At 43.5% G+C, this 24761-nt stretch overlaps 1 protein-coding gene across 1 annotated transcript in view; it reads left to right on the top strand.

Annotated features, from left to right (window-relative positions):
- Positions 1 to 24293, top strand: part of ppargc1b (peroxisome proliferator-activated receptor gamma, coactivator 1 beta) — a 45734-nt gene extending 21441 nt beyond the window's left edge. Inside the window, exons 2-12 of the mRNA XM_053505747.1 lie at positions 11839 to 12024; positions 12711 to 12917; positions 15150 to 15263; positions 16669 to 17575; positions 17669 to 17714; positions 18018 to 18073; positions 18641 to 19133; positions 19220 to 19280; positions 19451 to 19569; positions 19664 to 19797; positions 20293 to 24293. Coding sequence (XP_053361722.1) covers positions 11839 to 12024; positions 12711 to 12917; positions 15150 to 15263; positions 16669 to 17575; positions 17669 to 17714; positions 18018 to 18073; positions 18641 to 19133; positions 19220 to 19280; positions 19451 to 19569; positions 19664 to 19797; positions 20293 to 20384 — 2415 coding nt within the window. The 3' untranslated portion in view covers positions 20385 to 24293. The remainder of the gene's footprint in view (positions 1 to 11838; positions 12025 to 12710; positions 12918 to 15149; positions 15264 to 16668; positions 17576 to 17668; positions 17715 to 18017; positions 18074 to 18640; positions 19134 to 19219; positions 19281 to 19450; positions 19570 to 19663; positions 19798 to 20292) is intronic.
- Positions 24294 to 24761: the final 468 nt, after the last annotated feature.

The following is a 24761-nucleotide window of genomic DNA, read 5'->3' as shown; positions in this document are numbered from 1 at the left end:
GCGGGATACACATTGGATCAGGTTGTGGAACATACAGTACATACACATACATCATGGGCAAAAACCAATCGACCCAGACCGCATGGTGTTGAATTGCAGGAGGAAACAAGAGTGCCCAGAGGAAACAAATCCGGCATGGGGCAAACATGCAAACTATACTCACAATGACCTGAGGTGGGATTTGAACCCACAACCATGGAAGGTCAAGGTGATAACCACTAGCCTATCGTTCCACCATACCCGAGACACATATCACGTGCTGTAACCAGAGATACCCCATAGATCAGCCCGTGACCGGAATCGACCGGTTTTCAGCTTCATCCGTATAAACTGTGATCTGTTAAAATGTGAATACTGTAAAATACACTCCAATAATAATTACACCATGTAAAGCTAATCTAATTTAATTGAGACTTTAAGCACATCTTTTGTCATTATCTCAGAAGTTGAGTTTCCCTCAATCCTGTATCTGTATAATTAGATCGCTCTTGAATGTTAGAGCAAGCATTACTTTGAACACTGGTACCATTTGTTCATTTATCCTTTTTATCCTCTACTTAGCAGGAAGGTCTCATTGAGATAGAAAATCTCTACTTCCAGGGAGTCATATGCAATATAGCAGCTTCACAAAGACGAAACTGACATATTAACAGACTCTAACTGGCCTAATTAGTTACCACTTGCTTGTAGGAAGAAAGAGCTGAAAGAGCAGCTATACATAATTTTAGACTACGCATCCGTTCCCCAGTCGGACCAGTCTGTATTATTAATGGCTCCTACTATGAGAGTATGAGATAACGCTCGCCAAGACGGACTTTTAAAACCAAGACTAAGTGGATTGGGGGGTGATGAGGGCAGGAACTGGTCTTCCAGGTTGTCAATTGATCTCAGAGCCATGCAGGGAGATTTGGGGAGTTGTGTTACCCCACAGCGTGTCCTGTTCTGGTGTCCCGTGTGGTGCTCCTGATATTTGCACCAAAAAGGCCTGACCTTTCTGGGAGGAGGAACCGTGCTGAGATTTACTCTGCAGGTAGTCCCCGGTCGCGGGACGCACATCCGTTCTTCACCCACGCGCTCCGAGGAGGTGGGACGGGTAGCAGAGACGTGCCGCAGTCTGGCAGCCGAACGGCGCACGTTGTTTTGTTTTTTTTAAGTTATAGATACTAATTAAGACTAAAGTTATCGTGTTTATCATGGTGAAGCAGATTAGAGACTTATTAAGATGGTTATATCGTTAGAGGAGGACGATATCCGACTGCGCCTGACAAAATAATAATATTAACAGCCATACATTAGCAACAACGAAATAGATTTTGAAAATGAAAAGCTCGCGGTGCAAGCCCAAATACCGCATGGTATAGGAGCGGTCTTGGCGAGCTGCCAGAAAGGAATTAATCGCAATTTGTCAAAAAGAGAAATCGGGGTGAGCGTGACTTTGAAGTCGCCTAGCAGGACTCCAAGGCTCTAAAAGCATCTGATCAGACTCTTAACAGTGCTGCTCAGCAAATGCTCTACATTCGGAGCAACGGGAGGCAGACTGTGTCAATATCCATCATCTATTCCAGCCCCGGTGCATGTGACAGATACGCATACGTCTTACCCTGTCTGCGTCTGCCTCACTCTGAGAAATGTTCGGCGTATCTTTTAATTGACTAAGAGCTCGGATGAAATATTTTCGACCCGGCCCTATTGTGTCGGACTGCAAAACGTTTATTCTTACTTTCATGAATTTAAATTAAACTTAAAAAAAAAAAGGATGGTCTAATGTGTGAGTACTAGATAAAAGGAACTTGAAGGTAATAAATTAACATCCTGGTTATCTTTTGTTTTTTGGAACGTCAAGGAATACATGAGCACTGAGAACAGGACGTAATTAAAAGGTGTTCACACGCATTTAATTTACCTTTAAGGAAAAATCTCGCAAAAAGAAAGTTGAAGAGGTTTTGAGGGGACGAGAAAAAAAACATGCTTTTTGGATCCTTTCAGCCGTCTGGGCTTTTTGCTTAACACATGTCCTGAACCGTTGAGATGCTCTTGACATGACAACCTATGTTGGGATGCTAAAAAAATATATTCCACCTGCCTTAATTACTCCTAAAGACCTTAACCTGTTGACCTTATGTAACATATCCTGGCAGAAAAAGTGCATACAGGTTGTTGTGCCTGCTAACCTTTTCCCAAAGTGACACATGCCTGTGGTGTTGTCAGCATCGCTGCCATTCTTAACCGGGTCAGTTTTCTTAAAATAACATAGGACATGGAATCGGTCAAACGCTACCGTATTCAATCCTAATTATTATTATTATCACAAGCAGGCACTGAAGACAGCTGGAAACATGAGCATATACTGTAAGAGCAAGGTTACGTGTTATTTCGGTACGCCCTGGAGTTACACTTTCTGCTCCGGTGGTTTAAAGATAACCCTATGCACGGCCTTCTGTTTGAGCATCAGGAATTCACGACGATCATCCTCACGATTTCAGGGCTCATCCCGGAATAGTCCCACGCACCAGTGGTGAATTGCTGACTCAAGACTTCCTTAGTATTAAAAAGTTCTCCCACATACTCCTCAGTGAATCATAGCTAGGATGTCGATTTGAGTCTAGTTAGTTCAATAGCACTAATTAATGATTGTCTGGTTTTTTTTTAAACCTCATGTCTCATACAGTTCAATGTTTGTTTTTTCTTTTTTAAACCTCTTCCAGTCCAGTAGGTGGAGGTATTGCACAAACTGCGCATAAATTATAAATTAGAAGAATACAAAGCGATATTTTTAGAGCTCTGGTGGATTAGTGGTAGGTTTTTGGCATACCATGTGAAAGGGTTGGATTCACACCCAATGCCCTAACCCCAGCCACCACTCCCGAACCAAATTGTGTCAGGAAGGGCATTTTGCATAAGACCTGTGCCAAGTGGTTGTGCCAATCGGTTGGTTTGACCGGAGCAGCCGAAAGACTTTTCTCATTTAACAAATTTAACATTTGAACAATTAACCAAATAGTTCAATAAGTGTGAATCTCCCCCATTGATCAAATAAATTAAATCAATTAACAAATGATATATTCAATTGCGCAAATCGATTCAATCGCTCAGCTGTAGTATATTACTCTTAATGTAATAATGATAACGTCAGAAATAAACCTGGGTGTCGGTTAGTTGAGGTGAGTGAGGTTTTTATGGGGTACAGATTTATTTGTAGGCAAAAGGTCAAGAAGAAAAAGGACTTAAGTTGCATCATCGAATACCAAATGCATGTGGGAAAGTGGAAATATACCTTTGACATTAATGTTGGCAAGGGATCGAGTGTCCTCATGTGCCGGAGCACTGCAACCTTTCATAACCTTTTAACTGGAAGAAATCCAGTTCGAGTTCTATGAAGAGTCCAGATCCCTTACCCTTTTATGAACAGATAACGGAACACGAGACGCAACGTCATGATTCAGAACAAGTTTTGCTTCCGATCTTCGTCCTTTTTTTAAGCATTCATACTCCTTCACGTGTCCTACAAGAGCAGTGCTGCCATTTCGCCGCGCATGTGAGCAGAACAGCTGTGTCTGAGCGGCGTCCTTTCAACCTTTCTCGAAGCAAAGGTCAATCTGGCACTTGAGTCAATTCTTGAGTTTCAAAACAAGCCCCTCTCTCTCAGTGCGCCCCGAAAATAGAAACAGGAATATAGCGTGCCTTGATTTCTTGGCAGCTGTTAACAGATGAAAGAGCAACTTGCGATGGTGTCCGTGGCGCTCTGCTGTTTGCTGTTCTGCTGTCTCACCTTTGCGGAAGACTTTCAATAAACTTTATTATTGCTGACGGTCGAGTATTTAGATCCCATCTCTTCTCCTTTGTATGCAGTGACATTCCTCATCACAGATGTTTTAAAGACTTAGTATTAAGACTTATTATTAAGGTATTTTTTTCCCATATTCATGTTCTTGGCCAATGAATGGAACAATGCATTTGAATATTGCTAACATTGTAGTTGTGCAAGGCTAGTGCTGGAATACTATTTGAAATCACTATTCGAGTGTTTATGTTGCACCATGGGAAAAGGAAAGAATGTAAATGGCAGGAAATTATCAGAATGGATGAGCTTACTTAGTGGACAGAGGCGCTACTTGGGTGGCTGTGTTGATGTTTGAAATATTTATTCGCCATTGATTTAATAATTTAATAAATTCTCTATTCTTTTTATCAAGCATTTCAATAACTGGAAGAAAATGTAAGTATGTAGTTAGCGCCCGGTTAACTGAATACCTATTAATTCTATTTATTTATACAAATACTTCATGATAGTTCAGATGCTTCATGATATTTCTAGTGCAAATCCATAAGATCGATGAGAATATAGGGCATATGGCAGCACATGACCTACAGAGCCCTCTGAAGGTACTGTAACACTGTACAAAATTTTGGAGCCTTGACTGACCCCTTGTGGTGCCCTTCGAATAAGGAAGAGCTCCATATTTCTGGTGCACCCCCAAACCTTGGGCAAGGATGTAATCTGGGGGTCTAATAAATGTATATTCTTTACAAGCTGTAAGAGTTATGTATATGTATATGCGGTCACGGTGTCTCTGTGTACGTGCATACAATGAAGCCCACATCCAACCCCTGCTGAGCATGCAGGCGGCTCAAGGTCAATGCACCTTCAGAGTGTATTATAATCCCAACCTACAGAAGAATGAAAAAAAAAAACATCTTTAATATCTCAAACACTGTTTTCGGTCCTGCTCGAAGAGCGCTGTCTACAAAAGTGCTCTGATTTAATTACCGCAATCCATGTTGTCTAAGAGCGAGGGCACAGACGGATGCTGACTCCAGCATGTGAATTAGTCCGAGCTGGGCCGGTGCCACGTTTCTCGGCTGTCGTGACTCAATGACACGCATCTCAGACCCTTTCTTACTTTTTCCACCTAGTCACTTCAGTGAGGCAGAACAGAACCAAGATGATCTGTCTGTTGTGTTTATTTCATTGTTCATAACGTTTGCTTGGTTTTTTTTTACTTTAAATTTCTTTTTGCGACAATGCATGATCGAAAGCATTCTTCCCAGGCTTCCCAGGTTGCCACAGAGACGTTAGCTTTGTGACAGCCTGGAAATAGTACCTGCATTGTCCTGAAACATCACCCCACCCCCACCACCACCACCACTACCCTCCCTAGCAATACTCGTGATAGCAGCAGGTACAATTACCTCAGCATCTCCTAGGTGCCACATGCCCCCACTGGTGTTAATCTGAGCCTGGGCTGCAGCTCTTCTACCAGACCGAGGAAACCATACAAGGGACACGTGACGCGCAAAGGGCTCGCTAAGAGTCACACACAAGGATCTGAAACCGGAGCCGGGCTACTCGCGCCACTCCTGTGAAAAGAATCCGGCTTGGCTCGGAGACCTCAGGGGTGCTGACAGCTTTTTGGATCTCCTGCTGATCCTTCCTCTGCTACATCTTTGAGTAGTAACACACATAAGCAGCCTTGGATCCGAAGTCTTATTTTTGCCCGACTGCCAGACAAGCTTATGTTTCTACAATCCATAAGTCGTGTAAATTGCGTAAGGCTGAGTTTTTAATATATCATTCAATGAAAAGCTGATAAGTCTTAATGATGACAGGATATACAGTATGAAATGAACGTGACATAAATTTTAGCTACAGGTCCGGAAAAGTATGGTAGTTCTTTGGTATAACTGGTTTGGTTCGGACAAAATCTAGCTTCAATGCAAATTTATTTATCTATTAACATTTATGCATTATTTTGGCAGTTTTACCGTAATTGGTTCTGAGAAATTAGAAAAAAAAACATTATTTTAGTTGCTTTGTGGTACTTCCTCTTTTATCTTATTAGTTGAAACGTTTCTCTCTTAGCCTTGCCCTATGGAGGACACTGACAGACCAAGACACACTGCCACTTAGATGTGATGAGACTCGCGTCCTTGCAGAGCATGAGAGGAATTATTCATTAATAACAGTTCCTGGCATGTTCTTCTGTTATCCTCTTGATAGTCTTGGCAGGTAATTATAAGCTTTAACCCGTATCCCAGTGATCCTGCCTTAGCATCAATGCCTAACACATTGATGCATCTCACACAATGTGTGCAGTTGAGACAGGCATGACGGTGTCCAAAATAAATGAGGCTATTTTAAATAAACTGGCATAAACCTAGCGTGAATACATTAGAATTAAAAATGACACATCAGGAAAATTGCAAGAACATTTCCTGTGCGTTTATCAATGCTTCATGCATTAAAGGATGATACAAGATGTCCTACAGTACTTCTGTTTTTCCCCCGTAACATTATGGGTTGGTGCAGCATTACTGTGTCCTTACTCTAAAGGAGTGACAATATGCATTGACATTGAATTCGAATTTAAATTCTTCATAAATGTCTGGATCTAAAGCATTCTTATCACTGCCCTGGGGAACAGATGGAAACCAGGCGCTCAAATCTTAATCCTACTAGAGCTGCAAGCTCCATCAGCTGTGGTCCTGGTGTCTGAAAAAACCTCCATATGGTGCTACAGTGCCAAAGTATTTCTAGTGTTACTTTCATAAAAAAAAAAAGTATTGAGTACATCAGAGTGAATCCAAGCGAGCTAATCTGATATGGCTGTGGATTTTTCTTGAACTCGATCTGGTACGGTAGGTGAAAAAGACTCTGAAGATATAACGTGCAACTGATGCCACATAATCTTCGCTGGATTTGTCTCCAGAGTTCAGGACACGCGGGGAAAGACTGTTTAATTGAACTAGACTGCAGTAAGAACTATCATGCCTAAGGCATGTAACATGAAAGATGCATGTGTGTATGTATTTGGCTTTGGTTTTCCAGAAGCAGAAGTGTTATTGGGTTTGGTTTTGCATGTCTTGGCGGTTATTATTTACAATTCTCACACCATCTGGGATAAAACACGTCATATTTTTGTGGCCACATTCATTTCAAACAGTTGACGCAGTTAGTCGGCTGGATTCGTGGACGTCCAGAAGAAGGACGAAAGCCAGACGCCTCGCTTTAGCACCCTAAGCACAGAATCCCGATCTGTCTGTTCACCAGGTATCGGATCTAGGTCCGCATCCGATCTTAAAAACATCAGATTTATGTGTTCACACAGCCCTAAAAAAATCTGATCTGTATTACATTAGGGTAAAAAATGTAACAGATTTGAGTCACTCCGGGCTGATAATGTGAACGTAGCCTATTTAACTTCCTTTCTAAGCAGCTCGATTTCTGTTTCCTTTCCTCCCCCATCCAGTTCCTTTAAATGAATCGTGAGACCCTGAAAAGTCTTTTTCCTAACATCTGACTTGAGCTCACCATGATCGCATTACCGTCCTGGTGCGTTTAAGGGCACTAGGACACGGCCATTTTCCATCTTAACTCCACCACCTGCTGGGCTCAGATGTCGCAGTGTTTTGTTAACGAAAATGTTTTGCTAGGAAATGTACAACTTGTATGCAAGTTAGACACGTTTGCAAATCCTAGTCCGTTTTTTCGAGGAGAGATTTTGAAGAGATTCTGGATTTTAGAGGATAATTCTTTAAAAGGAAAGAAAGACTTCCTTCCGGCCTGAATCTCTGGCGTGGAGTCTTCTTATCAATCATACTTCAGCTTACGACAGAGAGGAGAATGGCTTTTCCACTGTAAGCTGCTGCCCCAGATCTTCCTTTAACTGCCCTACTTCCATCTGTCTGCAGTTAATTTCGACTTGCTGCAAGACTGCGGTAGAGAGCTTGTTCAGAAACTACCAGAGAACAGAACATTCAATCAGCGCTTAAAGCAGGTAATGGGATGTGCCACCTATTCGGGGGTTCATCCAACGAAATCAGATTAGTCAGTAGCGCCTTTAATATCTCATTCAGGCCTCATGAATAAGCTACAAACCTCTCCCTGCCCAGACCTACGGGTTGCCTCAGACCAGACCTTTCCTAAAGCCGTCTGTGAGAGAATCCATTTAGGAGTAGTATCAGGCTCTGTCTAGGAGGGGGGATCATGTGGTCGTGCGTGGTGTGTGTTTGTGTACGTGTTTGATAGAGTAAGCGACGGCCGAAGGAAGCAGTCAGTCGTGGCCCATCTGCATTTGGCATCAGCAGTGTTTAATGCCTGGCCCGTCACAAGCAGCTTGTGTAAGCCAGTCATCAGACCAAGGATAACAGCTATATATATAACATACCTTAGAGAGCTGTAGCTGAAGGGGAACCGGACGCACAGATAAGACCCTATTAACTCAGGGGTGAAGGGGAAGGATGAAGAGTTCATTAGTTTAGTCAGTTGATGACAGGAATCCCCAAAGAACATAACGTAGCTGTTAAGTCTTTCTTACAGAGAAATCCATTTAGTTACGTATTGTGTTTTTTTTTTGTAGCAATTCACACTAACACCTCCCAAATAGAGAAAAAATTTATAATAATAATAATTACCGTGCCATTTTTCATTTATATATAAAATGTTGCAGTTCCGCGGTAATCCTGCAGATGGCGCACACTAAACCATTCACACATTGGCAGGCAGCACAGGATCCGATGTGGGACAATAGGAGCGCATTATTTACTAAGTTTGTTTAGAATAGTAGCAAAATCTAAGAAAAATACAGTAATACATAGTATTGCAATGCTGACAATCGTAATACATAGTATCGCAATACTAATTGAATCAGCACCTAAGTATCATGATAATATCGTATCAGGTGATGTTTGGTGATTCCCATCTCTACTATATAAACCTGCAGCACGATCCCAATATTTCTAGTGATGTATTTCTATATACACTGATCAGTCATAACATTACCACCACACAACATTAACACATTATACACCAGTAAACTGGTTACAAAATCATGGCCACCCAGCACATCTGGTCCGATCCCACAGAAAAGCCAATCCTACAACATCCAAAAGATCCACCGCTTATGTCCTGGTGCCAAGACACCACAGCACACCCCTAGATGTCTAGTGGAGTCATGCCACAAGGGGTCAGAGCTCCCCCCAGGCCCAAAGTGAACCTACACTAATATATGTATTCAATTACTTGTCCTACGTACCTTACAGGGTCAGCGGGCCTGGAGCAGATAGGGTTAAGGGCCTTGCTCGATGGCTCCACAATGACAACGTGGTGGTGCTGGGACTTGAACCCCCGACCTTCCGATCAATAACCTACAGCCTTAACCGTTTGAGCCATAAACTGCATTTAGTTGCTGAGCAGTGTAAAAAGTACTGCAATGGAAGGTTCCATCCTTAGGAGACAAAGACTCTACTGTTGTGAACATCACAATTTCTTCTCACTATTTCGAAATGTCCTCACACAAAAATATACACAATTACAATGCAATTATGCAAAAAAATGTCCCGTCCGCAAGCTTCACACGAGCATGGTTAACACGGCTTCGTATGAGTGTGGCCTGTACGAGTGTGTCCACACACTGCGCTTCCTGCCAGATAGCGCTCTATCCTACTCATAACTGCTAATTTTTGCAAGTCTGTTACATGAGCAGAAAAAAATGAGGTTTTTGTTTAGAATGGTCAGCGCTAAATAGCAGAGCGACAATGTCCTACAATAGTGTGCGCTAGCTAGTCAGTCCATCACCTAACAGTTGGACAAAAAAAACAAACATATATATTAAATCCACTCTTTTGTCCACTAAAATGCTTTCTCCCAGTTTTTCTGGTCCAATTCAGGAAAGTTTAGCCTCCTGATATCGTGCGGTGACCTCGCTGCAAGCCAGCTGCCCCTCTGCGTTCCCCTCCAGTGGCTTGACCTTGTATGGCTGTGTGCAGAAACAGAACTCATCGGTCATTGAGACTGTGCCGCACATGGCTGTATCGAAGGGGCAGTAAAGCAGTTATGAGTGTGAGGGTGCTCAGGGAGGATCTTTTTTTTCCCTTTTATCTTGATGCCCTTTGATTGGGACTGAAACAGAAGCCGTCGTCTCGTCTCTGCGGTGTTCGGGTGTAAAAGTTGTGACAGATGTATGCATTGAGTTCTTGCTTTTCAGATAAGTCAGGATTCCAAGGTCATCTCTGTTTTCATTGTAGAAACCTACAGCTACGCTACAAGGACAACATCAAGGGCGCGGCGTTATTAAAAATGATATACGAGATTTTTTTTTTTTTTATGAGATCCAATTTCAAAGGTTGAGTCTATTCACCGAGGCGTGTAGGTTACATTCATAATTGTATGATTTAAGGACCTGCACTATATGAATGGCAATGAGATCGGTGGTCTGTAGCCAGGCATCCGGGTTGCCGCGGTGACCGCTCGTGTTGCGGCATCTCAGTTTATCAGTAACAGGAGGAATGGGACGGAATCCAGAGCAAACACATATAAGGTCATTGTTGGTATGTGAGTCACACCTTGTTGGCTTTCTCCACTATAACCGGTGCCAGCTCTGTAGCAGCAAGTGCTGATGTGCTTTATAGGTTCGGCTAGGCCTTGCATGCTCGCGTGCTGCAGTCGATGCACAAATATGTAAGTGTTGCTATGTGTGTTCTGGCCCCACCGAGCGACCTTAAGCATCAAGGAGGATTTTATTGATTGATATCAAATCTTTCTATAACATGGAGAGAAGGAAAGGGGGGGGGGGAGGAAGGAAGGACCAAAAAAGGTCACATAAAAAAGACGAAGATATGTGAGACGGCAAGCATATGTTGAGATTGATTAGCTGCGGTCGCTTGGCCGCTCCTGAGCGCCCGGGATGGGATGAGCTGAGCTGGAGGAGGAGGAGAAGAGCAAGATGACTCAGGGGCACGTGAGAAGGATGTGAGGAGAGTGCTAAAAAGAGCAGCAGCAGCAGGGTGGCTGTGTGTCTTCATGAAGCCTCTGGATACAGGATGAACACCTGCATTATTCCTGCTCATACAGATTCATCCACAACTCTTAGCAATCTGTACGCGTGCTAGGAGAGAAGGCTGATATCTCTCGTTATTACTGTTGTTTACAGCCATAAATCTGGAAATGCTATAAAGACATAATGAAATATCATTAACCATCCGCAGCTCATCACACGGGGGTCCGGATCAATCAGGCCGACCCTCACGGCTGGCACGATACAATAAGAGTTTACACTCCTGTTTAATCGCTATGATGTAAGACATTCTTTGGCAATATATTTATAACGCACGTGATTCTGCGTCTCCGATCGCGCTTTTAAGTTTTTTTGGGCTTTGCATCCGCCTGACCAAAACCTGGATCAGCGAAACTGATAAACCGGAAACTGATCGGTCAGCTTTGTGAAACGGAGACGGGTGTTCGGAGTGGATGAGCTCATCAGGAATGCATTCGAGAGGCTGTATAGAATATTCATGCTTTGACCTCTGCGTCAAACAAGACTAGGCAGGGACGACAGCATAAGCTTGAGGGAGGGATGCATAGCATGATCGTGGACATCAAGACAAGCTAGTTTTTTTTTTTTTTTGTCGCACCCCCTTGGGGTTTGAAGCACTTCCCTTCTCACAGTACTCACTCTCTCATGTGTGAACACGTACTCTCGTCGTTGTGCACACACACACGCACACGCACAGTTTGTTTCTGCATTTCAATGTCCTGCAGATCGTCTTATTAAAATGCCACATGTCTAATTTCCGATTGGTTGTTGCTAATAATAAGATTTTGCTGATGGAGGAGACGGGCTTATATGATCCTCTGTGCTCGTGATACCTACCGCATATCTGTTGCTCAAGGCAAAGTGATACAGCTGCATGACCGCAGGCCTGCTTATTGATCCCCCAAGAAGGAAGTATATTATTAGATATGGTCTTTAGGGGAAATGTCTCTTTGATGTAAGCCTGTCAGGCTGTGACTTTAATGTTACTCTCTTTCTCTCTCTTTTTTTTTTTTTTGCTTTTTCCCAGTATGGGGAAGAGGAGGTGTGCTCCGACCGTCTGGACACCGATTTCCCCGACTTCGACCTCTCTCAGCTGGACGCCAGCGACTTTGACTCAGTGAACTGCCTCAACGAGCTGCACTGGTACAATGACCACTCAGGCAGCTCCCCCGCCTCCATACAGTACAGCGCAGGGGACGCCGAGCTCTTCGAGGTCAGACCCCACATTCTGTAATTCTCGGGCCAACACTCTCCGGTTCTGATCTAATCTTAACGCATTACGTAGCTATTCCCACCGGAAAGCCTTCCTTAAAAAGCTTAGTTGGGTTTTAGCGGACGATCCGGACCCGATTCAGATTATGGCAGTTTGTCAAGAATGCGACTCTAGAGGTCAGCTCAGAAAAAAAAAAAAAAAAACAACAACGCGTAGACAATGATTGATCATAGAGAGATGTTGTGTCTAATGCTAATTCACTCTTCGCATCATGTAATTCAGGACGGGGATTGATTTTTTTTTTAGGCACAGAGTACTGCGCTATTTTAGGTGCCAGGAAAGCTATTGATCGTCACGTCAAGTTCAATTAACCTTCAGGTGGGACCAAATTCGGAAAGATAGTTCCTGGAGCCCCGCGCATTATGAAAGTCTAGTGACGTGGGACGAGGTTAGAGATTAAAAAAAGTAGTAGATGTTTCCCACAAGTTTAAGCGAAAGATTTTCTTCTTGCGTTTATCAGGCCTGGGGGCACCTAAGCTCTTTGAATCGATCTTTACACAGTAATCAGATAGCTGCACTTTCCCCAGAGCAGGATGTGCAGATGGACCAGTCACTTGGAGGTTATCACCTGTGTCTCTCTCTCTCTCTCTCTTTCTCTCTCTCTCTCTCTCTCACCTCCTTTACAGACGGAAGAGGAGAACGCGGCGCTGCTCGCCGCCCTCACAGACAGCCTGGATGGCATTGTGGAGGACGGGGTGGGGGGGTTCTCCGTGTTCTCCTCACTGGGCGAAGACCCTGAGGAGGAAGAGGAGGAGGAAGAGGATGACGAGCTCCTTTTGGAAAGTGAGCCTGTCCAAGGCTCGCTGAGCCCAGAGACAGAAGACCCGTCTCTAGTAAGAACCCTTCCTTCCTGTTTAAGGTGGATTTGGATGGGCCTCTGACTACCCCACAGCATGGGTATGATAGGCAAAACAGGTCTGAATTTTTCTCATTTTGGGATTTTCAATTCTCTTTAGCAACCGCACTAATAAGAATCCTTTCCACAGGCGGGGAGTTGGAGCACGACACATGCTACACTTTTTTTTATTTTAGGATTTCGATTCTTGCTCTGATTGTTTCTCCCCTCTGTCCCTTTGTCTTTGTCTTTCCTGACCTCTTTTACTTGCTTGTTCAGGCTAGTTCTGCAGTTTTCACACCTGTTCAGAGAGGCTCTACAGATCTCTGACGGAAAAAAAAACAAAAAAAAAACAACGTTGACAACAACAACACAAAAAAAAGCATGATGTTTTCCTTTCTCCTGCTCCCTGCAGCCTATTACAGCCTGTCTGTTTGCTTAGAGTGCATTAAGAAAGCGGGTTTTTGGACACGTTTTATTTTATTCCATTGATGCTTTTGAATCAGTGCCATGCTACAGTACACTCTGATGAACAACTTGAACACGACATTTCTTTTCAGTCCATTTAATGAATTATGGGTCACAGGCTGTGTATGTGTGTGTGTGTGTGCCCTAATGCAAAAAAATGCACACAAATCCAATTTCAAGGCTTATTGAAAAGGCTAAAAAGAGCTCTTTTTTAATGGTTACAAAGGTCTTATTGTCACCTCTGTGAAAGCAGCTAACTGAATGCCTGGTACCTTTGCTTTTATTTAGACTTGAATGAAATGGGGCTAAATTACAGAATGAAAACTTGAGCAATAGATGCTTATGAAAGAAGAGTCTTGGTTTTAAAATGATGTTCGGATCGATATCTTAATAGGTCTGAATGTTCCTTAAAAATTGTGGGTTTTTTTTTTTTTGTTGAAAGCATGCTGCAAATAACATAACCTTCCATCACTGCATGGTTTTTTCTGACTTTTTGAGAAATAATCAAATGTTCTGTGCTTGGAAAACACATGGATGATGTTTAAGATTGTCAGAATACATGTATGCATTTTTTTTTTTTTTGTTAAGATCTGACCCATTGCATCGAATTAAGATTAAGAAGAACATGCCGAATTGAGAATATGTTTATTACGCAATATTTATTCTTACACACAAGAAAAAAACGCACACTGTACATTATCTGCAGTCTATTTATATATTTACAGTCTCAGAGGCGGAGGATTATTTCTATCTATATCATAATGATCACAAAAATAAAAACCCACAGCACTCCCCTGACATTATGCTCTAGACAGGTGTGTTTTTTCGTCTGGTCAGACATATAGATAATGGAGGCTTCTTCCTCCTCCTCTTTCTTGCGCCCCCTCAGACAGCTTTATAGCTTATTATGTCTGGGCAGCTGGATAATCCCTTAAAAAAAGTTTTCCAGCGCCCCCTGGTGGCCAGTGCTGCCAGGGCGTTCGAGCCCCCTTTTCGAGGCCCATCTGCGTAGAAAACAAGGGCCGCATTGAGGACCTTCGGGCACTTTGGGGAGGGCGAGAGAGAGAGAGAGGCGAGCACATGTTCTCATGGAGTAGATGTCTTTGGCATGAAGGTGGCACTTTGTCTAAGGCAATGGAAACACCCGGTGCCTCTTCACTTCCTTTAGTGAGCTCTGCCAAAGTAACACACTACCGCGAGATACGGCGATCTGAGGGGTTCTTTTCCCTGGTGGTTTTATCATCGCTGCACATCCCAGGTTACTCGCTCAGAAAGCTGAAGAAAAAGTCTTGCATATTCCTCTTCTCTCTCTCTCTCTCTCTCTCTCCTTCTATCTCTTATTCTCTCATGTTTTTTTTCTTCCCCTTCGCTCCTCAACCAGGGCAGTAGGAAGAACTGGTGCCACAAGCAGCTATTCATATTTATGCAGTGTTTTAGTGACTGTGTGTGTACGTGTGTATGTGTGTGTAGTAATTGGGAGGGGGGTGGTTTGGGGGGGGTGGGGGGGGGTATCCTCATACAGCAACGATGCCCAGTACAGCTTAAGCAGTTAGCTTTGCTGTTTTACATCATGCTGCCTGCAATTTGATTTAGAGTTTGTGATTCTTCTGCAGGAATCAAAGCAGTGAACATTTCTTGTGTTGATGATGATGATGATGATGATGTGTTGCGTGGATTGACAGAGTGGCATGCCTGCTAATTAGTTGTCCCTCTCTTTCTCTCTCTCTCTCTCTCTTTCTTTTCCTTTCTTTTCTGACTACAGCTGAAAAAGCTCCTGTTGTCCCCCCCGAATGCGCCCGTGGGTCTGGACTCGAACAGATTAAACAGCGCGCTCAGTAAGACTCAGCAACTCAAGTCTACTCGTCCTCTCCTAAAGGTGAGTCTGTTTTCTGCAGTAAAGTGCAATAACTTCCGCACATTCATCTGAAACGTTTCAGAGAACGGTAGCATCATTATACTGTATACAGTACGCCGTATACGCGGACGAGTATTCCCGCCATCTTTCACGTCCGCGCTTGCCTGCCGTTTACCTGTGTGTGAAGAGAATGAAATAAACCAGCGCTGCTAAGAATCAGGGCGCGTGCGGTGGTATAGTGGTTAGCGCTGTCGCCTTGCACCTTCAGGGTCCGGGTTCGATTCCTGGGCCAGGCTCGATTCCCGTCTCTGTGTGCATGGCAGTTCGCATGTTCATCCCGTGCTTGGTGGGTTTCCTCCGGGTACTCCGGTTTTCTCCCACAGTCCAAAGATATGCAGGCTAATTGGCGTTTTCAAATTGTGTGTGTGTGTGTGGGCCAGTGGTAGCTCAGTGGTTAAGGCATTGGACTACGGTTCAGATGATCCCAGGTTCAAACCCCACAACCACCAAGTTGCCACTGTTGGGCCCTTGAGCAAGGCCCTTAACCCCCAACTGCTCAGATGTATAATGAGATAAAAAATGTAAGTCGCTCTGGATAAGAGCGTCTGCCAAATGCCTAAATGTAAATGTAAATGTTTGCCCTGTGATGGATTGGCACCCTGTCCAGGATGTACCCTGCCTTGTGCCCTAAGTCTCCTGGGATAGGCACCAGGTCCCCGCGACCCTGAATGCAGGATGAAAAGATATAGAAGATGAGTGAGTGCTAAGAATTAGTAAGCTACGTCGCGCTGCGTGTCTGTGCTTTGATGTGCTGTCGCTCTGCCAAGGCGAGTGCAGAATAAGCGCTGACTGCGACCATCTGTCATAGGAAAACCATGGCTACCGGAGGGGTAAAGGGCAGCCCTGCTTCAGACTAAGAGCTTACTTAAAGCCTGAATCATGATTAAGATTCTCCTAGCATCTTTCCAGCTAATCACAGAATGTGAGTTTGACAAAGAATGGTCTTAGCAAATTAATTGTTTTTTTATTTATTTTGGAATCGTATTCCTTATATGCTTTGAGAGAAACCTCCATTATCCAAAAGCTTCTTTTCTAACTCAGCAATTTGCAACAGGATTCATTGGTGTAACGATAATGAGAAATCCATTGCAGAAGATGGAAGACGGAAACTCGGAGTTCCACAATGCAATGCAGACAGGCACTGTGCTAGGTTCGTCAAGTGAAGAAACGACACGCACAATGCACTCGATAGTGGTTTTATCACAAATGTTTCGAGAGCTGGACAGACTGCAGTGCTGCCGTCTCTCTGGTTTTGAGTAGAGATGAATGACAGGCCGCATATTGATTCTAAATATTGACGTGCAAGTCATTCCTGGAAGCCTTTTTTTCCTTAAGTTCTAATAAGTTTCCATTTGTGTCCTCGCAGAGGGACAGAACATGCACGGTGGAGAGGAAGCCGCGGCCGTTCAGGCCTCTCGGTCATCTCTGCACTGAGCTGCAACGCCACCTCACCCAGGAGACCAACACCGAGGACACACCTACTGCTGAAACCGAGGAGGAGGAAGATGAGGAAGATGAGGACAGTGACTCGGAGGATGAAGAAGCGGAGGATGAAGAGGAGGAGGAGTCTTCATCCAGCAGTGAGGTGGAGAGCGCCGTGTGTGCCGAGCCACCCGAGCCTCAGTTCCCCTCGGAGAAGGAGCGCCACTCCGTGGTGGAGCTGATCCGCTACATGCACACGTACTGCGTACCATCGCGCAAGCAGGCCACCTGGGACCGCAAGGAGCGCGAGAACCTGGCGCGCAAGACCAAGCCTGAAAACCCTGCAGTCTCTCGTAATGCCACCCCCATCTGTCCTAAACCTGCCCCACAACCCACCACCATCGCCAGTAGAGGAACTAAACCCAAGATACCCTTTGTTCGGCGCCGAGAAACTAAAGCGCACTCCCTGCTTAAGGAGCTGCTCGAGGCTGTCGCTTCCTATGACGTGAGCAAGCCTTACAGGCTGCACAGCCCCCCGTATAGCCACAGCAGGACCACAGCAGCCTGGCCCAAAGCTGAGCACAAGGACACAAACGTCGTCGAAGGATCTCAGGTGGCTGCCAAGCGGCCAAAATGCCCCGAAGTAGACGAGGGCTCATTTTCGGTGCGCCGCTCCCGCCGATTAGCCTCCTTCCCAAGCCGGTTTGCAAAAAGACCACGTTCGCATGGACACTCCAGTGAGGACGAGAACCCGGTGCACCACCCTGTCATGGATTCTCCAGCTGAAGACAACAGTGAGAAAGCAGACTCACAGAAAAGCCCTGAAACCCCGAACCTCTGCTGTAATGACGGTAAGAGACAAACAGAAGTTCAGAAATGTGACAATCAGCCATCATGCTGATAGCTCGTGTATGACTGTGTATGTCCTGTTTCTCTGATTGCAGAGAAGCGTGCCTGCCTCTGCCTGCCGCTGACTCCTAAATCCGCAGGGTGTGTATTTCCCAAATCTCCGACTTTGCTGTAGAACTGGAGCCGCTCCAGGCTTTTGAATGAGTCTGGACGCCTCCCAAGTGACGTCTGGGAGACGCGTAGTGATGCCACACCTTTAATATCCAAACCTCCTCGCTAGACTTGCAGCCAGACTGTTTTGCTAATTATAGATTATAGCTGTACTGCTGAGTGACACACTAAATTATATATTCATTTTGTCTATTACCATTGCTTTTATGAGTTCAGACTGTTATGAAGTCATAAAGTTAATAAGCCATCACTCTCTCTTTTTGTCTTGATCAGAGATCCAAGCAGGCCCTTCGAGCAGACTCTGTGCGTGGAACTGTGCGGCACTGCAGGTAATTTCACACTCTCGAACCATCGTGTAAGTTCAAACCCGTGCCATGGGAAGTCTTGTACTCGCCGGATTAGCCGTGTGATCAGGAAGGTAGATGACTGAATGAATAATGAAGCAGAGTGTTGACTTACATCAGAGCCACTGGGTCAGACTGACTGACATTTACATAGCTCGCAGCGTGGTGTTGGTTTACGCCCGACAGTCAGGATCATCCCAAACCATCATAGGACTCTAGAATGGTCATGAAGTTATTAGCCCTAATGATTTATAAACACTGAGTTTTATTGTAGGCGGCACGGTGGTGTAGTGGTTAGCACTGTCGCCTTGCACCTCCAGGGTCCGGGTTTGATTCTCGTCTCTGGGTTTCCTCCGGGTACTCTGGTTTCCTCCCACAGTCTTAAGACATGCAGATTAGATTGGGCTAACTTGTGTTCCCAAATTGCCCATAGTGTGTATGTGTGTGTGTGCCCTGTGATGGATTGGCACCCTGTCCAGGATGTACCCTACCTCGTAGGCCCCCGCGACCCTAAATTCACTGAGTGAGAGATTTTTATTGTCTTTTTTTCAGGACTCACTCCGCCCACAACGCCGCCCCACAAACCCGTCGAGGAGGAGCTCTTCAAGCCAGAGGGCAAAGCCGACCTCCCCGGCAAGGGCTTGTGCGCGGTTCGGACGCACCTGCGGAAGCTTCCGGAGCAAACCGAGCTGTACGCGCAGCTGCGCAGCATGGGTCCAACAGGTGAAATCCAGAGCAAGAGCGCCTACAGAGACCACGACTACTGCATGCTAAACTTGGGGGAGAGCCAAAAACGCATTGCCGCCATCCTCCCGGGGCCCGTCTGCTACACTAAAGCCGAGGAGAGAGAGGAGGACAAGATGGACGAGAGGGACGGTCAAGGGGAGACGGAGGCCCAACAGTCCGATTTGTCCCCGGACCTCTCCCTCCGCCAACCTGTGGAGACAGGACAGCCCTCGCCTGCCTGCTCACCCACTCCTGAGGCGGATGCTGAGTGCCCAGACTCATGCCAGCCACCGTCACCCTGCCATCAAATCAACCTCAGGTAGTTCTTCAGCCTCAGCGTGCCTGCTTTTTTTTGTCTCGTTTTAAATGTCTCTCTTTAACCATCCTCTATTTGTTTGGTTATAGCTGTGAGAGCCACTGTGACAAGCAGAGCAATAACACTACACATGGACAAGAGGAGGATGGGGTAAGTAGTGGCATAATCTACTGTACATTAACGCATCGTTTGCATTTAGGTCAAATAAACGAGCTAATCTTGTGGGAAAAAATATTGTCCATTTTTTATCATCTCATCATTTATCTTCAAGTGTGACCGATACTGTAGCTTATATCCTCGTAACCTTTTTCGGGTTGTAGGACAAGTGCCAAGTATTGTACATTCACAATCTGCCGAGCGGCGTCACGCAGGCTGTCCTGCGCAAGCGCTTCAAGGCCTTCGGCGACCCAGATGACTTGCGGGTGCTCATCAAAAACGAGTACGCTTAAATCCGTTCTTACTTGGTTTATTAGCTACGGTACTGTATATGCAGGAAAATATATGATCCTGAGCTGTTTGTGTGTGTGTTTTAGGGAGCGCTGTGGAGTCATCACTTTCCGGCAGAATCAGAACGAGCTGAGTCAGAAGCACAGGCGCCATGACTCCGTGGGTCAGTACGCAGGAAATGGCAGTCGGAGGTTCAGCAGGAAGCGATACATAGATCTGGGTAAGATGGATGAAGATGTGGGAGTCAGTCTTGGTGTGCAATGAGCTCTGATACAGATTAAGTCTGTATACAAGTTAAGGAACAAATAATGGTTCTGTTACGTAATAAGAATAAAAATATAATAAAAATAATGCACGATATACTATATTACATTGTGTTTTATTATGCTAGACCATTTAAATAAGCAAGTATCACGTGGCTGTAACCAGACTTAATTAAGTGCTTTGATCATGCAGACTCCTTTGATCTTTTATGGAGTTGAGCTTTCCAATAATTGTTGTTTCAAATGTTGTTTTAAAATGTAAATGTTGCCTAGTATAATTGCTATTAAAATGTGTGTGTGTGTGTGTGTGTGTGTGTGTGTGTGTACATTAATGCTGTAATGTAGCTGATTACTTTTTAAAGGCAGTAATTCTGTAATGTAATTAGTTACTTTAAAAAGTAGCGTCCCTACACACAACATTTTGTAATTGTGCTTTGTGTTTGTCCGTTCAGATGAGGCAGGACCAGGTCCAGTGAAGAGCAAGTACGACGCTCTGGACTTTGACACTTTGCTTAAGGAGGCCCAGAGGAGTCTACACCGTTGATACGCCTTACTGACAGCTCAGCGATCCTCGCTCCTGAGCCACCTCTCGACCTCAGCCCAGACTCCACACCTCATGTTTACATTTTTGAACGTTGAATTCGGGAAAAAAAAAAAATGTTTAAAAAAAAACAAAAAAACTAGACCTCGGACCTTCTTATTGAGGCTGGAGCGCTGCTGAGGCACGAGGACGAAAGCAGAGAAATGAAACAACAAAAGAAAGAAGTGAGAAAGACGTCGAACACTAGCGGTCTCCTCCGAGCGGCCCTGGCTTCCTGTAGCAATCCCTTGCTCTCTCCGTTTGGTCGTCGTGACGTCTGTGCGTGTGTTGCTTTTCTCGCTTCGTTTTTTTTTTTTTTTTTGTAACCTTTTGTCACTTTTTCGGTGGAACTGCAGCTTTCACCGTTTTTTGTCGTACAAGTATGTAAATGATATTTGCTTTATATTAGCAAAACCTTGTGGATGTTCAACTGTGTGTTACAATGACAAAAAAGTGTGTTTTTTGGATGGGTGGGGAGGGGGGGCAACAACAACAACAACAAACTCCTTACAACGTAGAGTTTACAAATCGAAATGGATCGGAAAAAAAATCTGTCTTTTTTTTGTCATTTTAGTGCTTCCTTATTTCATCTATGCACTCAAACGAGGTAGCGCTTGTGGGGGTTTCTTGCCTCTCCCCTCCGTCTATGGCTGGGTTCTTGCTGCTGGCTGCCACATATAACAAGCAATGGAGCCCGAAGACCTGACCAACTTTACTGTATTACTACTACTACTACTACTACTACTACTACTACTGCACCGTTCACATTTACCCGTCGTATCCACAATGCTCTCAGCGTGTCAGGTACTAGGTATGCAATCAATGCACTTAGATACAAAGTGTCCTGTTTAGAATCAAGAGGAAAAAAAAGCATTACGTTAGTAAAGTCTGCCAAAAAAAAGCAACAAAAAAAAAAAGAGAGAATATGAATGTTGATCAATATCTGCTAGTAAATCATCCCATCAACTCAATAGCCATCGGAATATGATGAGTGTCTACGGGTAGAGAGGAGGGCCGTGGAAATTCGGGAGGAGGTTCTTTTCAAAGCTCAATCCCCCGAAGAGATACCAGAGCGGTATCTCCGTTGTTTACATCTCCCTCTCTCACATGCTTTCTCTATACTCAGTTTTTTTCTACTCTCTCCTATCGAATAGGGGAAGGTCTTCGGGTTTTTCTAGCTCTTGCCTCGTACTTTAAACTCTTAACCGTTTTTTCTCTCCGTCTGTGTTTGGAGTGTAACAGTGTATCCCGCCTGTATCCGACTGTGCCGTCCGTCTCTGTGTTTTTCTCCAGGTTCTGGGATAAGCTCGACCCTCAGTTTCACGAAGCTGGGAGACACTCGCGTGTTAGTTGTTTTTTTTATATGAGTCTATCCTGGAGATCCTGTCTAGTGGAGCCATGTGCTTTTAAATGTGTGGGTGTGTGGGTCTTTCTTATGCATGATCCCTGCCTCACCTGTTTGAACCAATCACCTCCTCAGTAACACACCAGGAAACCGAATGTTTACATCAACCCGAATCCTCCTTTCGACTTCAATCGAGCGCACACTAAGTACAACACGCCTTATTCAGCGTTAAGGCTAACTCTATCAGGATGTGCCTTTTCGGCCAACCCTAGATAATCGTTCGTACACACTTTTTCGTAATACCCACATCGTTTAAAATTCTGAATTAAGTTACAGAGAAAAAAAAAAAAAAGAATGAGTGTTTGTTCTTAGTATGTATACTACTGAAGGAGGATAATGTGCTGTTTACATGACTATATATAGATCTATATATACATAGGTATATAATCTGTACATAGCCCTGTGTCTAATGTAAACATGACTCGTATACAGTTGTGTATTGTACAGCGACGTGTTCACGTGTGTTTCAAAAGAAAAAAGAAGAAAGAAAAAAAAAAACAGGTGTCAGGGTGTCTACTCGGGTGAAGGCGTGTTAATGGCGCAAGCACGTGACGAGAATTCCGGTTTGAGCAATACAGGGGAGCACGAAGAGGGACGCGGCTTCTAAAAGTCAAACTCTGTTGTACAAAGTATCCCTTTAGAAGAAGACGAACTATTTTTTGTTCTTTCTTGCTTTTTTAATTATAGTACTGATTTAAAAAAAAAAAAAAGATTTAAGATGCAATACGTGTTACTCCTGAGTGAAGGGATTTATTCAGAAAATGATTTCTTCGAGATGAGATCCTGTCCCGTACGCAGACTGAGAACTGGACTAACAGCTTCTCATTCATAATCTGCAAGACTTTGAGTGTAGTGTATATAATATCACCACCAAATCTCTCTCACACTGTAGTGAACTGGTATGCGAGTATAGTGCAAGCGTATGTCTTAGGACTATCGGAGGGAGAGGATTATTGGTCTGTACTCAGACAGTTTAACAGGTCACGGGAAGGACAGTCCCGTTAAGAGAGCCTTAAACCAATAAGAGGGAAAACAGGTATTAAGTTTTTATTAATAATCTCTATCGTCCTTTAAAAGTCCAATCTGTTTTCTTAAGTGAACTTTTTTCAATACAGCCATACAAAAAGATATATAGAGTACATATATATAAATCTATATGTATTTGTGTTGGTGTAGATAAATATATATAATATATATATATATATATATATACATAGAAAATATAATTTCTTATAGAATTTTGACCATTTATTCAGCTTTTGAAAGCACTTCAATACGTTTCAGCATACGGTGTGAATCTAGAATGTATAGCCGGAGGTAATCCAAATGAAAGGGAAAGAAAAAAGAAAAAAAAAAACTCCCAAAGGGAACCCTCTTTAAATGCAATACATCTCCATTTTAGCAATCACTATTTGACCAAAAAGTATACTTAATGTGTGTATAGGTTAAAGTGCAGTACCACATTGAAACGTCTGAGTGAATGGCAGGACTTGGTGTGTATGAGAGCAAGTGTGTGAGTGCATCTGTGTTTTCATTGCTACAGTAAGAAATTAAAGGAAAGAAAGAAAAATCATCTTTCGTAACCGTTTTTGTAACCACGTCATTTTCTTTAATCTGAAAATTTCACAATGTTGGAAAACATTTGTTCACTGATTGTTTCATCAGAAACAAAACAAAATTTATATACTTTACATAACGACCATAAATGTAAAAATCCAGTCCTGTTTTTTTTTTGTATTTGTTCGGCTCCTGAGCTAACGGAGCTTCTGATGTCTTTGTGGGTTCATGAAGCCAGTGATGGTTGTAGATTTGCTGCTTCAGTATCGTGTGTTTGGTGGAACTGAAATCAGCATCAAAGGGCATACATTGATTTCCTTGTTGTTTCATTTCTCTTGATTTCTTTGATCTTTTTTTTTTGTTTGTTTGTCTTTACATCTAATGACTATCAAACTCACTATGATTTGACTTTTTTAATGTAGTTTTTTTGGTATATGGTAAATACTTCTAGTAAGATTTTATATTTTTACATATATTGGTTTTGATTTTTTTTGTTTGTTTGTTTTTTGAGGTTTGTTTGTTTTTTTTATTTATATGCCACTTAGCTTGAATGTCTTTTAAATGTGTTTTTTTTTTTCCTTCTTTGTATTGTGTGATTTCATGTCTTGAGAATGGAGACAAATGCATTTCAGTATTTTTGAATTGTTGAAATCTAGTTTCCCAGATTATCTATATGGTGGAAATGATCTGATGCTATAAATTATATTTTAATTCATGTAAATAGTTGGGAGGGGAAAAAAAGATGACGGCTTCCTTTTAAACGGAATACATTTCTCTTCTGAGATTGTTTACATTATTAAACTGTAGAAACTGATCCTCGTATACTATTAAAAAAAAACAACAACAGAAAAACATACATATATTCATTGATTTGGCTCCAGACAATAAAACGTCCTAATGAACACTGACAATGTGTGCTGTCTATTAATGCACGTGGTAAAGTGTTTTATCAGTGTTTGATTTTTGTTATGCGCTACGTATTTGCAAGAAAATAAGCTTGACCTGGATTAATGTGTTATGCGCCACACATAACGCAGTGGAGCATGAGGAAATGATTCCTGGAATGAACAGGGTGGGTTGGACTGGAGTTGAAGAGGAGGGAGAGGAGAGGAGGAGACTGAATCCTCAGCAGCGTCTGTTCCCAAATCCTAGAATTTATCCCTGTTGTGTCAGAGGTACACACTGTGTGCAAGCAGTACCGTGGATGCTCGGATGGCTACTTAAGATTCTGCAAAGTCTCAGAAGGAAAAGAAGAGCCTAAGTGTTAATGCAGTATTCCGATGATGATGATGATAATGATGATGCTGGTGGTGGCAATTTATCGCATCATTACCTTGTGTGAGCATAATCCGTGTGCATGTGCGTGAATGTGAATGCAT

Source organism: Clarias gariepinus, chromosome 10 (assembly GCF_024256425.1).
Source record: "Clarias gariepinus isolate MV-2021 ecotype Netherlands chromosome 10, CGAR_prim_01v2, whole genome shotgun sequence".
NCBI classification, from domain to species: Eukaryota; Metazoa; Chordata; class Actinopteri; order Siluriformes; family Clariidae; genus Clarias; species Clarias gariepinus.
Note: the sequence above shows the minus strand (reverse complement) of the source record. Positions and strands in the feature narration are given on the sequence as shown.